General features: G+C 49.2%; 1 protein-coding gene across 3 annotated transcripts; it reads left to right on the forward strand.

Moving 5' to 3' along the window:
- Window positions 1-113: 113 nt before the first annotated feature.
- RAB25 (RAB25, member RAS oncogene family) lies at window positions 114-14,028 on the forward strand. Of its 3 annotated transcripts, XM_042439510.1 has the most exons (8): window positions 114-1,624; window positions 2,428-2,557; window positions 5,292-5,487; window positions 5,921-6,114; window positions 6,815-6,895; window positions 7,147-7,262; window positions 13,123-13,318; window positions 13,835-14,028. In XM_042439510.1, the coding sequence occupies exons 2-8, from the start codon at window positions 2,518-2,520 to the stop codon at window positions 13,888-13,890; spliced, it is 879 nt and encodes a 292-aa protein (XP_042295444.1). In that variant the 5' UTR covers window positions 114-1,624; window positions 2,428-2,517; the 3' UTR covers window positions 13,891-14,028. The 3 variants fall into 3 exon arrangements, 1 of the variants encoding a protein (XP_042295444.1); XR_006100693.1 differs by lacking the exon at window positions 13,835-14,028 and having other exon boundaries at window positions 1,599-2,557; window positions 7,147-7,672; window positions 13,123-13,250; XR_006100694.1 differs by lacking the exons at window positions 13,123-13,318; window positions 13,835-14,028 and adding an exon at window positions 11,976-12,102 and having other exon boundaries at window positions 1,599-2,557; window positions 7,147-7,672.
- The last annotated feature ends 837 nt before the right edge of the window (window positions 14,029-14,865 follow it).

Genomic DNA, 14,865 nt, shown 5'->3' on the forward strand with positions numbered 1-14,865 from the left:
GGTCTCAGGATGGTTGGAGGGGTTTGTGGGAGGGAAATGGGGTCCAAAACCTGCGCAGGATGAGTCCTGCTCTGTGGAAATTCTTGTCAGTCCAGCGTTATTCTCACCAGGGTTTCTAGGTTCTCAAAACAAAATGCGTTTCTGTGTTCCAATATTCCTCCCATCACTAGCTGTTAACCATTTCTGTTGCTAACCTGGAGATCAGGATCCATGGCCTCATGAGGGCAGCAAAGAACCACAGAAGGGTCTCCATCATAAGTGTTGAATCCTCACCCTCCAAAGCTCCTCAAAGCCTATTATATAGGTTAGCCATGGTTTGTTGCTGATTGTAGATGGCAAACTGCAGGTTGGGTGGCCGCCTCTCAGGAACGCTTGAGCTTCTGCAATGTCAGGGGGCTGGAGTAGATGACCCTTGTCCACTTCTGTGACTCCAAGACATTGGTGGGAGAACAAGCCGGAAGAACCCAACACATTTCTGGCGTCGGACAATCCATGGGTGTGAAGGGAGGCTTGGTAGACGCCTAGGGATCTCTGACGATTAGAACCAGTTTGGCTCTGGTGTACATTTACAATACAAACACACCCAAAGTCTGTGTGCCCAGCAGTTGGTTTTTAAGTGTGTTTATTTTCTCCATGGCTCACGCCTCAAGTACTTCACAACAGGCCACTTCAGGGAAACCATTGCGGAGGATAAGAAAGCCCTTTGAAAACAGGGTTGGGTTTCTCACTCCAAGCAAAACCGTGTGGGACTCCTTGAGCTTTGAAAGTATCTGGAGAAGAGAAGGTTAAAAGGTGATATGATAGCCTGGTTTAAAGATGAGAAAGGATGTCGTCTTGAGGTTGGAGCAAGCGGAGCTCCTTGAGCTTTGAAATTACCTTTAGAAGAAGCATACCCTCCAAGGTTTCAGAGAGAAAATCCATGGATGGCTGGGCAACTTCAGAGGATGGTCAAGATGGCAAAAACTGCTAAGGAGGGAGGACACACAAACCAGGAGAGGCTGCAGCAGTTTGCTTTGGCCTGAGCGGACTGGGAAGGGCACGATTCTGCCCTTCTTCTGAATTAATTGAGCATGAACTCCTTGAAAGCCAGTTTGCAGCAACAGAAATAAACCCAGTTTGTAGCAACTGAGATATGCTGAGGACAAAGGGGAGAAGTAGAGAGAAACGCATCTTAAATGCAGCTGAGAAAGTGGGATGGCAGAGGATTGCTCCCTTCCTGTAGTGAATACTATTGCTGCTATAAATGCAGTTGACTTTTGAGCTGCAAGACATGCGGCCTGAAACTTTAGGACCGTCCAAACCATTTTCTAAGAAGTTTCCTAAAGTTCCCTGCTGTGTTTTGCCTTTTCTGTTGCTCAGCCACCCCTGCTCCCCGGGGTTTGCATTTCCAACCCCTGAGGTCTTCCTCCTCCTCCTCTTTCCACATCCCACCCTTCCGGTCTAACTGGATTAGTAATTCAGGTTTATGACAAGGAGGCAAGGCACTAAAACACCTCTCTGACTGCAAAGCTGAGAGTCGACTGTTACCTGCCTTTTCAGTTTAGAAGCCAGTGGCGGCAGGATCCATCCAAACAATTGCAGTTTCTGGTGATGAAAGAGAAGGAAGCAAGTTTGGAGCTCTCAGGTTGGCCAGGAAGAAAGGCCTGGGATAGGACTGCCTTGCTGTTGCTGTTGTGTGCCTTCAAACCATTTCTGACTTATGGCAACCCTAAGGTGAACCTATTGTGGGGTTTTCTTGGACAGGTTTGTTCAGAGGAGGCTTGCCCCTGAGGCTGAGAGAATGTGACTTGCCAGTGGCTTTTATCACCAAGCTTGAAATCGGACCCTGGTCTCCAGAGTTGTAGTCCAACTCTTAAACCACTGCACCACACTGGCTCTCCTTAGGGTCCCCATAAGTCAGAAAGGACTTGAAGGCACACAACAAACACACAACATGGATGCCTTCTTGCACACAAACCCCTCCCAGTCCCAAAGGTCTAAATCAACGAAAAGCCCAAGGGTAGGGAGAGGCAGTGGCAACCCACCCACCTGGCTAAGCACCTCCAGGTGTGTGTTCTCCACAACGGGTGCCCTTTCCTCCCCTGGCCCATTTCCCACCTGGCCGGCCAGAGGGAGCCCAGTGGCCCCCATCCTTCCCCGCCACCAGCCTCTCCAGCTCCCACGCCCAGGTGAGGTGCCCAGGTGAGGCTCCGGGGAGGGGCTGAGCCTTACCTGCTCAACCGGCACAACAGCAGCCAGTTCCGCCCCATTGACTCAGGCAGGAGAAGTCCACCTTTCACCCAGGGTGGGTCCCCTCCGTCCGCCGTCCCTCCTTCTCCCCCTCTGAGCCTTTGCTCCAAAGGCCTCCTTCCAGGAGTTGCCTCCCTTTGGCCAGGTAAACCCAGGTGTGTTTTCTTTCTCACTCCTTCCTCCTCTCTCTGTGCCAAGGAAACAGCTGAGCCTCTTTGCACCTTCCTGGGTCACTGGGTCGGAGGATTGGCCCCAGGAGGAGCCACCGAATCGGGGCAGCAAGGGGCCATGGGCGCCTCCGAGGAGGATTACAACTTTGTCTTCAAAGGTGAGTCCAGGCTTCAGCTCTTTGGAAAGGGGGGAATGAAGGACATAACAGAATTCCTTGATCCTCTGTTCCTTCTTGGCAAATGGAGTTGCCAAGCTCAGCTTTGGAGACCGTTTCTTCCCCATCGCGGGGTCTTCGGAGCCAAGATCTTAGAGGGACCACAGCTCAGGGTGGGATGGGCACCCAAACACACCAACATATATATCCCACACCTTGTTTGCAAACACCGTTTGGGACAGTTAGCAGCAAAGATTTATGCCATGCAGAACGAAACCAGTTCTAAAAGATGTCCATTCAACCTCTGCCTCCAAAAAGGTTGAGTCCACCACCCTCCAAGCTTGTGTATGTTTTTAACTGCTTTTTTGTAAACTGCCCTGAGTCCCAACCTGGGAGAAAGGCAGGATAGAAAGTGATCAGTGGAAATAGATCCTGCCTGACTTTGGCACCTTGGGCAGCTATTGAGGCCACCAGCGGCAGGCAAAATGTGGCCCACCTGAGCTTGCTTCGGAGATCTCCCACCTGCCCAGGCTTTTTCTTTCTCCGGCTAAAACAGCAAATGACATTCTTTGGGAGCTGAGAGGAGATGGCAAATTCCTTTTTTTAGAAATACATTGAACAGCCTATTTTTTTACAGACGAAAAGCAGACTCCCATCCGCTTCTGTTTTATTACTGTTGTTAACCTTGCAAGATATTCCACCTGCGCATTAGGAAGGACTTCCTGGGGTCAGAGCTGTGGAACAGTGAAAGTGCAGCATTGGAGTTTGTGGCGGAGTCTCTCTCTTTGGAGGCTGTTTTCAAACAGAGGCTGGAGGGCCATCTTTTGCAAATGCTTTGACTGTCTATTCCTTATATAGCAGGGGGTTGGCCTCACCTCAAAAACAGGTTTCGCCATGGCTGGGTTTTCCCCTTGTGCTCCCCCTGAGAGCTCTTGCCTTGCAACTGAGTTGATTGATCTCATCAGGTAGATCAGAGGAGCCCTCTGCAATGCTCATGTTGGCAACCCAGGAAGGGCAGGACCTCTGTTTGGCCGGCAGGGAGCAACCGGGAAAGGCAAACAAAGCAGAAGGTGGCAAGGGAGAGTTATTTAGCAAGGGAACCCGTTGGGTTTGTCTTTGTGAGCGTTGACCTGAACTCAAGAAGCCAAGGGCAAGGGTTGCAAAGGCCTCATCCAAGAAGGAGAATTTTCTGCAGCAGGAATTTGAGCAGAATCCCTGCATGTCATAAATAAATGGACATCCAGGACAGTTTCACGACCCAAACCAAAGGTGGACTATGTCTCCCGCTGGACTCTAGAAGGTGGCAACGGTGGGGGTTCATCTTTTTCAGAGGTTGCACCCCATTCACACTGTTGAATATCAATTTCGTCAAAGCCAGAAATGAAGTTTTGGTTGTGGTTGTGTTCCTCCAAGTCATTTTTGGTTGACAGTGATGATCCTATCCTGGGGTTTTCTTGGCAAGTTACTTCAGAGAGGGTTGGCCATGGCCATCCTCTGAGGCTGAGAGAGTGTGACTTGCCCAAATTTCATGGCTCAGCATGGATTTAAACCCTGGTCTCCAGAGTCATAGTCCAGCACTCAGACCACTACACCATCCTGGCTTTGAAAGTTTTGGCTCCTTCAGGGCTTTTGGCTGTTATATTTTGGTGTTCTTGGACCCCACATGGACAAGGGTTCAAGGCACAGGGAGACTGGCCCCTGGACCTGGCATGGTTGCCCATCTTCGGCCCTTTGCCAGCCTCATGGCCTCCCTGGCCAGGTATTTCCTGGGCTTTGCACCTTCAGGGGCATGAATTGCAGTGTGCCATGTTAATTGTGGCAAAGTCTTCTGGGCATGAAATGACAGCCATAAATAAAGGGAGGGAGCAGGACTTGGCTCCTGGAGGGAGAACAGGCTGCTTTTTTGGGTTGCCTGCCAAAGATTGCAAAGGGAACGGAGATAATATAATGCAGCCAGAGTCCAAAATGAAATAGAGCTTGGGAATTTTACTTTTGGGAACTGCAGCTCCAGCATCCGATTCCCAGTTTGTGGCTGGAAGGCTTTGGGAGAAGTATTATCCCGAGGTAACTTTCCTGAAAGTATCCTTTGCAAATATACTTTTGTGGGTGGAAGGGGATTGCCAGAGAGAAGAGAAAGAGGACCAACCTGCTCTCCTGTCTATTTGCCACATGATAAAAGAGCCAGGGTTGGGGTGTGGATGAGACGGCAATGCTGTTGAGGGCGTGTGGTTAAACTTAGCACTCTTTCTCATTTCTCTTATGGAAATCAACCAAAGATATACTGTTTCCTGGTCCTATTTCCCTATTGATGATGATGATGATGATAGTAACAGTAGGACAGGGAACATTTGTTGCCGGCTGAGCCCTGAGAGCTCCCTTGTTTTCTTCTCCTCACAATTGTTCTCACCAAAACTCACCAGGGCCATGCCATGGACTTCAGAGGGTTTTCTTTGCAAGGGATCCTCAGAGGTCGTTTTGCCAGTTCCTTCCTCTCAAACAGAACCTCCAGCACCTGGGATTTGCTGACAGTCTCCCATCCATATCCTAACCAGGGCTGACCCTACTTGACTTCCAAGACAGGGATCTGGTGCCTTTGGGGTTTGGTTTAGGCCCTGGGCGTGTGTTTATACCCACCCATCCCTGCACCACTTCATTGCTTTGTGGCTTATTTATGCATGGGCCTTGTATCCTGGATGGGAAAGGCACAGCCCTCTCTTCTCCTTCCTTTCCGCTTCAGTGGTCTTGATCGGGGAGTCCGGCGTCGGGAAGACCAACCTTCTCTCCCGCTTCACCCGCAACGAGTTCAGCCACGACAGCCGGACCACCATCGGGGTGGAGTTCTCCACCAGGACCATCCTGGTGGGAGATGCCCTGGTCAAGGCCCAGATCTGGGACACGGCGGGGCTGGAGCGCTACCGGGCCATCACCTCCGCGTGAGTAGAGGGAGGCGCCAAGGAGGGCCGCTGACCAGGGAGTGGACAACCCCTCGGCAGTTAGGGGACCCTGGGGGGTCTCAGAAATGGCCCTAAAGGGGAGACATACAGCCATGGTCCATTGTTTGTTGGAAGGGATGCTTCCTATGATGGTATGCCCAGTGTGGGTCAGTATTGGTTAGTCTCCAGGGAGGGCAAGAGAGGATCCTGCTATGAATCCCAGAGACAACTACATCTCAGCCAACAACACTGGTCTAGATGGACAGTTCTTGTTGTTGTTTGTATCCTGCTCTTTCCCAGAACTAGGACTCAGAGCAGCTCAACAATATTAAAAGTACAATGCATAGAAGTGTACAGTTGTGTATTGTTCTCCTCTACCACCACCCCCTGATTTTTCATTCTCTCTTTCTCTGGGGTGGGTTTGGGACCCCAGTTATTACAGGGGAGCAGTGGGGGCCCTCTTGGTTTTCGACATCACCAAGCACCAGACGTACGACGTGGTCGAGCGGTGGCTGAAGGAGCTCTATGACCACGCAGAGGCCACCATCGTGGTGATGCTGGTGGGCAACAAGACGGACCTGGCCCATGCCCGGGAAGTGCCCACCGAGGAGGCCAAGATGTACGCAGGTAAGGATGGGGCTTGGCTTGGAAAGCAATGGGGAAGGCGCAAAGGATTTGCGTGCAGAGCTGTAAGATCAACATTAGAGTTGTTTTCGTGTGTCTCCAAGTCATGATGACCCTCAAACACCTCTATCAAGGGATTTACTTGGCAAACTTCTTCAGAGGAGGTTTGCCATTCATTGCCTTCCTTTGAGGCTGAGAGTATGTGACTTGCCCAGGGGCACCCAGTGGGTTTACATGGCCAAGCTAAGATTCAAACCTTGGTCTCCAGTCATAGTCCGGCACTCAAACCAGTCTGCCATGCTGGCTCATTGTTATTATTATTGTTATTGTTATTACTGTATTATTAAAAATCATTCTAAGCAGCTTAAAAATGAATCCAGATAGAGATGGAAGCTCAGCACCATTCAAAGCTAAAACAGAATTAAACTAGCAATAGAATTATAGGCAACTCTAAGGAATATCCATTTTTAAAAAGTAGGACTGGGAAGCAGGAAAGGATTGGGATAGCCTCCTCCTCCTCCTTATCATTATTGCCATTATTATTATTATTATCATCATCATCATCCCAGGAGCCGTGGGCTATATATTTCAGAGGGCAGAGCTGGCAGATCCGTCCTGGGTCTCGGGTTTTGGCCTCAGGGCCTGGGACGGTCCAGACTTGGAGGCCAGAGGTCCATGACCCTCTCTGTCCATCTTCTTGCAGAGAACAACGGGCTGCTCTTTGTGGAAACGTCTGCCCTGGACTCCACCAACGTCGAACTGGCCTTTGAGACCATTTTGAGAGGTACGTGGTTGGAAGACGCAATGGGCAAGTGAAGGGGGGATATGGTTTAGCTGGGGCTCTTTCATTCACCCGCATGGCCTCCGAATCTTTCCTGGGAATGGCTGCAAAGAGCTGTCCCGCTTTGCAGGGGTGGTGTTCCCATCCGAAGCAAACATAAGTACATCATGCAACTGAATACGGAGCAGTTATAGACCCGTAACTGAGTCCCTCGATGCCAAATGTCCTCTTCATTATCTGTGTCTCTTCCTTAGATATTTTCAACAAAGTGCAAAAGCAGAAGCAGAGGAGCCCTCTGGACAAGACTGTCGCTCTCTCGGCCGAAAGCCCCAACGCCGAGTCCGGCTCTTCGGCCACGGAAGGGAAGCGGGTGTGTTGCCTGAACCTCTGAATTTGGGGGCAGGAGGAAAGACGGATTGCAGTGCACGCATGGGCCCTGCCTCGGCAATGGGGCTGTGGACGCCTCTGGCTTCCTTCTCTGTGTGTCTATCATAGAATCATAGAACTGAAGAGTTGGAAGAGACCACAAGGGCCCTGATCCAGTCCAACCCCATTCTGCCATGCAGGAACTCTCCATCAAAGCATTGGCCATCTCTCCCACCCTCTGCTGCACCTGCCTTCCATACAAGATCGGATGGTCTAAAATGGGGACAATGTGTGCCATATACAGAGATGGGTTGGACTGCAGCTCCCATCAGTGAAGAGTGCTGGGAGTTGCAGTCCACGTGATACGCACCCTCAGCCTACCCCAAACCTCTGCTCCAAGGGGCCTATGGAAATGTTTGTATATATGAGATATATAGATCTATACACATACACCATTGTCTTGCTGATAGATAGATGTATATGAATGACATGTTGTTTTTGTGACCCTAAAGCAATCTCAGGGTCTCCTGGGGCTGAAAATGTGTGGCTGAGTGGGTTTCCATGGCCAAAGGGGGATTCGAACCCTAGTCCAGCACTCAGACCAGTGGTTCTCAACCCATCTGTAAATCCCAGGATTCCACAGTTGGATCCCTCTCTTAAATGCCCTGGCCCCAGTTTGGTACTTAGAAATCTCTACTCATGATCTTTAATTCCCAAAGTGTTGTGATTTAATGCTCAGTCCCTCCTAGTGAGAATTACAAGAGAAGCTCTCTTGTGGGCAGCTCTCATTAGGCCCTTCTTCTCCAAAATACCAATTATAGGACTTTATCAGAGGCTCCAGACATAGCATTTAAAGTGGGACCGAACTGGTTCAGCCGAGGCTCATGACTCCTTTTGCGCAAATGCACAAAAGGTCTCCTGTAAACAAAACTCAAACACCTCTTCTCAGATTCCTTTCATGCGTCAGACACAAACGTTCCTTTATTGTTTTAATAGAGGCAACAGAAAAGCTTTTATTGTTTATTATTATATTGGTGAGCAAAAGCAGTGGGCCTTTTTCCTCTTTGGCCTTGCTGCCCCTAATCAAAATGGCTGCCACACCTTTGGTTCCAGCTTTGCCTCTTGTTTTAAAAATAGGCAAGCTCAATAAACAAATGCTTTGGCCAAATTTAGGGAGTGACTGAAAACCCTCAAATTAGGGGATGATGGGGCAAATGGAGAAGACTAAATCCCTTTCCTGACCCTCTCTGGTCTGAGAGGATCATGGAGGAAGGAGAGGGGAAAGTGGCAGTTGGTTTTGGCGGGAAACTCTTCACTCGCAATTCTGAGGTAAAACTGAGGTAAGACTTGCTTCAGAACAGACAATGCAAGCCAAATACAAACTTCTGAGGTAAAACTTCCTTCAAAACTGGCAGTTTAAGCCAGATACAAATTCCTGAGGTAAAACTTCCTTCAAAACTGCAATGTAAGCTAAATACAAACTTCTGAGGTAAAACTTAACCACAAACACAGGATTAAGAATTTGGTCAAGGACAGAGGAAAGACAATGTATTTCATGGTCTACATTTTATATTTATAAGTGTATTTGTGTGTGTATGTGTGTGTATACACACACACACAAACAGAGGGAATATTTTGTAAATACATTGCTCTGGATTGTGTGTGTGTTTGTGTGTGTGTGTTTCTTATTGTGTATACTCATATATAAGAGTATATATGAGTGTTTTTAGTCAAAAAAATGACCCCCAAAACCTGAGTCGACTTCTCCACAGGTCAATGTAAGTATTGTACTTTAACCTCTCTCTCTCTCTCTCTCTCTATATATATATATATATATATGAACCATCCCCTGGTGAAAAGTAATCTGTCCTGGAAGCACCGACTTCCATTTATTCTCTCATTTCTCCAGCTTTTAATACAAGCACAAACAGTTATGCCTTCCGGAATGTTCTTTGGCATTGCTTTCCTTGGCCATAGACCCCTAAATTCCCCTTCGACTTATGCTCAGGCCTTATCAAAACCCATAATTTTGGCCCCGAAACCTGCCCTCCATTTATACGTGAGTTTGACTTGTTTGATGGCTTTATCTATGGTTTTCCTTGCTGAGGTGATCTTGTCCAAAGAGGGTGAAATGTCTCCCAAGAAGACAAGCTTTTCTCAAGTGTCTCAAAATGGCCTTTAAACAGTGTTATTAAAGAACCTTACACAGAATCTGTGTAAGGAAGGCTCCATCTGCGCTGCAGAGATGCATCGGCACCCCTTTCGCCGCGGCCTCGGTTCTATCCATCCCATGGGATCCTGGGATTTGTAGTTTGTAGAGAGCCCTGACAGAGAGAGCTAACTATCTCACCAAATTAGAATCCTAGGATGTCATTGCATTGAGCCCTGGCAGTTAAAACTGTCTCAAACTGCATTTGTTCTTCAGTGTGGATGTGGCTGAAGTCTCTGGCGGAGAGTCCATTAGCCGCACTGCCCTTGTCCGCCATTGACATTGGCTTATGGTTCAGTCAATGTATTTATGCGCATATGTACATCCTGCCCGATAACTGAGGAGATCAGGGCAGCCTAAGACAAAATCTGTTTAGGACGATACATTGCAAAAGCCAGACTCTTCCTCCGCCGCAGACAGTGTGCATTGCACAACTTTTTGCCTACTTAGCAATGCAGACAGGCCCTAAGAAACCCTGTTAGTGAATTGCAATAGGATCCCAGCAAGAGGGTCCCAAGGCACATCTGGCTCTACCAGCGCACCTCGGCACACCAAGACCAGTGTCGTGACACATTGTGGGGGGACTGGTGTGCAATGGGATGGATTCACATGGGTCCCTTTGCCAGCCCCCTTGCGATGCAAAGTAACATGAGAGCAGCTCTGCTGGATGCAGATGCCACAGAACGGCCTAATTCTCATTTCTGCAGAGACGGAAGTCCACTTGCAAAGACGGGTTTGTAGCGCACCAGACTGGGCTGAATACGACCCCAAACTACGAATCCCAGGATATGGCAGCATAGAGTCATGGCAGTTAAAGCAGTGTCAAACTGCTTTCATTCTGCAGTGTGGACGCACTCGCACCCAACCCCCTTAATTTGGGGGGTCAGGCAGGAAAGCAGGCAACCATTTGTACCTTGAGCCTGTCTTCTTGCCTTGCTGCCCCAGCAACTCTGGTCCTTTAAAAAGGGAGAAGGGAGGGAGGAGAAGCGAGGGGCCCCGCCCCCTTACCTGGCCCAGGTGAGGCCTTGGAGAGCCAGTCTGCAGCCAGCAAAGTCCCAGGGGCCAATCAGAGCCCAGGAAGAAGGCCGCAACGTGGCCAATGGCAGGGAAGGATGGGTGCCAAAGCCCACCTCTCAGGTGCTGCACCTAAAGCCAGGGAAAGCCAGGCCAGCCCTCCATCCCTGGCAGAGAGGGACAGGTGTGCCCTTACCTGGGACCTAAGAGAGGGCCTTTGGGGGAGCTAGAGGGAGAGCAAGGCACCTCCAGGGCACCATGCGGGGCAAAGAGGACGAGTACGATTACCTCTTCAAAAGTAAGTGGGCTTTCCCATTCTAAACCCTTCTCTTTCCCAAGGCTTGCAGACTTTTCGTCTTTAATCTCCCCCAAAGCAGACATGACTTTAAGGTTGGACTTGTCAAAATGTGCCCCAAAGCTCTTTCAGAAGTGCTCCACCTGGCCTTCCCTTCATGGGAGCTTGGCTTTGGAAGAACTTGGGGAAGGAAGGCCCCATGGATTGTCCCCTGGGTCAGGGTCTTGGTTGGAAGGGACCACCAGGGTTACCTGATCCGACCCACCCTTTGTGACCTGGAGAGGTTTTGGTGGTGTTGACATGAGAAGGACACACACACAAACACAATGGAGTTTGCATTTGAGAGGGCGTTATTGCCGGAATAGGCCTCTCCTGTGTTCTTGCTTTGAGCACCTTCTCCTCCTGTGGCCAGGTGACTGTCCAGCTCTGGGCGTTTCATAGAGATGGAGGTGGGGAAATACCTGTCCCTCTCTTGCCAGCCCACCTGGGAAAGCGCTCAGCCTGCTAACAACCTGGCCTTCTGGGATTGGCATGGCTGCAACCCAAAGAAACAACTCTCAGCCTTTGATACTCCAAATATTGTGGGATATCAAGGGCCAGGGATTCTGGGGCTATGAAGTCCCAAACACCTGGAAGGCCAACGTTGGGGGATCAGAAGGGAGCATAGCCCCCTCCAACAGTCTTAGTTGGGCAGGACATCCCAACCAATCTTCTGCCTTCCCACTTTTCCAGATGCTTTAAAAAAGTCCCGGTTTATCAATCCTCCTCCCGCTTTCCTACAAATAAAATCCGGCCTATAAACTTCCTCCTTTGCTCTGATAAAACCCCTGGTTTTTTGGAAAGGAGGCCGTTTTTCCTGCTGGAGACCCGGCCCCTTTGCCAGGTGAGTCAGACCGGATGAGTCACGGATGGCTCTCTGGATGAAATCACGATGATGCCTCTCCTCCTCCTCCTCTCTCTCGCCCACTTCTTTTCTTTTGGAGAAAGAGAGCAGGAAGGAGAACCAGTGCAACAAGGACACACCTGCGCCAAACCTCCCCTCAGCCCCCTTTGCCCAGTCTCTGGTTCGCCAGAGGACCAGTCCCAGGGCCAGATGCACCCAGGCTGTTTTGATTGTTGAGATCTGCACATGTTTTGTTTATCCCAGAATAGTTTCCATCAGCCCCTTATTTGACCCTAACATCTTAAATCCCCTAAAGGCACAAGAGCTGATTGGATCTTGGAGGCCAGGCAGGGTCAGCCCTGGTGAGCACTTGGATGGGAGACCACCAGGGAACGCCAGATCGTGTAGGCTGTGTTTCAGAGGAAGGAAGTGGCAAAACCACCTCTGAGGATCCTTAAGAAACTCCTATGGAAATTCATGGGGTCACCATAAATGGAGAAGTGACTAGAAGGTACACACACACACACACACACACACACACAATCTGGGCCTTTTCAGTCTCTCTGGATGCACCAAAGTCATTGCAGGCTGGAGTCTCTGGCTGTGTGTGGAGCACCTCTGATTCTTTGACTCACTGACTGCCTGGCTTTGATTCTGGCTTGCCATGTTTTGCGCCAGAGACGGAGGAATGCAGCCTTTCCGGTCCAGTGGCATTTTGCGCAGAGGAGGACGAGGTGCAGGGACAGGAGGCCTTGGGTTTGGGCAGGTGTGTCCCAGGCTGCACCAGCGCTCACCCAACTCTCCTCCTTCACTTGAACCCAGACCTGGGTCCCTTCCACATTCCACAGTTAGAGCACTATGCTTCTTTTTGAACTGCCAGGGCTATGGGATCCTGGGTCCTGTACTTTGAAGAGATGTTATAGAGCAACTCTCTGGCTGAGAAGAGGCAAGGGACCCCCAGGGAACATTCAATATGCCCCATTGCTAATGCAGGAATCATTGCACTGAGGCTTATCATCCTACAGTGTTGGAAGCGGCCTCTTAATGTTCAAGCGCAATCTCCTTGTCATTTGAACCCATCACTTTCATCCGCTAAAGCAAGCTGATTGGGGCTAGAAACAAACAGGCAGCTGTGGATGTTCTGCTCTGGGTTTCAGTCCAAACTTGAAAGGAGTGGCCCAAGGCATTGAACCCCAAATCCATTCATCATCTTGGATAGCTGCTTTAAAGTAAAACCCCGAGTGGGTTTGCCAGCCCTTCTAAAATGGGAGCCTCCAAGTGCGTAAGAGTTTGTCCATTAGAAATCCTTCTATATGGCAAAGGAAGTCTTGCCTTTAAGGAACAGAGCAGGTCGAAACAAAAGGCAGGTAGGAAGCAAACAGGTTGGCAGGAGCTTCAATCTTCCCTGAACCTCCTCCCTGTTTAGTATTCATGGTGGTGATGGTGATTTTGCTCTTTTGCAGTTGTCCTCATTGGGGACTCTGGCGTCGGGAAGAGCAACCTCCTTTCTCGCTTCACCCGAAACGAGTTCAACCTGGAGAGCAAGAGCACCATCGGAGTGGAGTTTGCAACACGGAGCATCCAAGTGGACAACAAGACCGTCAAGGCCCAGATTTGGGACACAGCTGGGCAGGAGCGCTACCGCGCCATTACGTCTGCGTAAGGGGCTTTGTCTTCTCGATCTCACACCTGCGCAAGTTCTATGCGCACAATTATTTTAGATATTTTAATGTTATTGCTATTACTACAGGTTGAGCATCCCAAATCTGAAAGTCTGAAATGCTCCAACAGCCAAAGCTTTTTTCATGGGTGGCTGATTGGCTTTCTGGTAGTTCAGTGTATGCAGACTTTGTTCCATGCACAGCATTATTAAAGATACTGTGTACTGTACATTTACCTTCAGGTTATGTGCATAAGGCGCATACTTGAATTTCATGTGTAGAATTGGGTTCCACCTCCAAAGTATCTCATTATATGTTTGCAAATATTCCAAAGTCCCAAACCCATCTGGTCCCAATACCTGCAAAGCTGGATAAGGGAGACCGAAGCTGTACTAATTTAGCTGTGCCCTCCCTGCCAAGGAAGAAGAGTGGGTTGAGGAGAGGGCAGGTTCGTTCTTGGTGGTGGTGATGATGATGATGCTGTTTCCTCTGTCCTTTCTCGCCCCTGCCACAGCTACTACCGAGGAGCAGTTGGCGCTCTTCTTGTCTATGATATCGCCAAGTACCTGACCTACGAAAATGCAGAGCGCTGGCTTAAGGAGCTGCAGGACCACGCGGACGCCAACATCGTCATCATGCTGGTGGGCAACAAGAGCGACCTGCGTCACCTGCGGGCAGTGCCCACCGACGAGGCCAAGAGCTTTGCTGGTATTGTGCCCACTCACTTTCTCTCTCAGCCTCAGTATCCCACTCAGGAGATAATATGTCTCTTCTCCAATGCTATTATAACAAATTATCCTATAATGGGCCCTTGGTATTCACTGGTGTTTTGTTCCAGGACCCCCCAGGTCCAAAATCTGTGGATGCTCAAGCCCCATTACATACAGTGGGGTAGTATAATGGTGTCCTTTATATAAGATGGCACATTCATGGGCTTTCCATGAGTCGACAGGAGACTTGAAGGCCCCCACCTCCACTCATGGCCTAAATACCCTATTTACGTTTTCCTTCTTTTTTGTCAATATTTATTTATATCATTAATACTGTACATGCAATATAAATTTTAAAAACCTTAACGTTGAATTATTGCAAGCATAGTTGGTTCCCCCCCATAAACAGTATCATATATCTTCACTTTATTTCCTTACAGTCCTAATCCTTCCACCTGAATTTGACCTTATATTTATTGATTGATTGATTGATTGAGGTATTGATACCCCTCCCTTCAGCCCTAATGGCTCTCAGGGCTGCTTACGGTATTATTTTTAACCAGACAGTTCCCTGCCCTCAGGCTGACAATCTAAAAGACAGGACACAAAAGGAGAAGGGAAAGGGGATGAGGTCCAGTGGTTCTTCTCTCCCTCGGAGGCCTGGACCAAGGCAGATGGATTGGAGGGAGGGCTCCTGATGGAACTATTATATTGCATTTTACCTATAGTCAACATCTATGTGTCATCCTATTAAAAACAATATTTAAAATATCAGATATTGCAAGGTATGCTGCGTCCGGAGCGCTGCTCTGATCGACCATGTTCCTAACTCTTT

This window comes from Sceloporus undulatus, chromosome 9 (genome assembly GCF_019175285.1).
Source record: "Sceloporus undulatus isolate JIND9_A2432 ecotype Alabama chromosome 9, SceUnd_v1.1, whole genome shotgun sequence".
Classification (NCBI taxonomy): Eukaryota; Metazoa; Chordata; class Lepidosauria; order Squamata; family Phrynosomatidae; genus Sceloporus; species Sceloporus undulatus.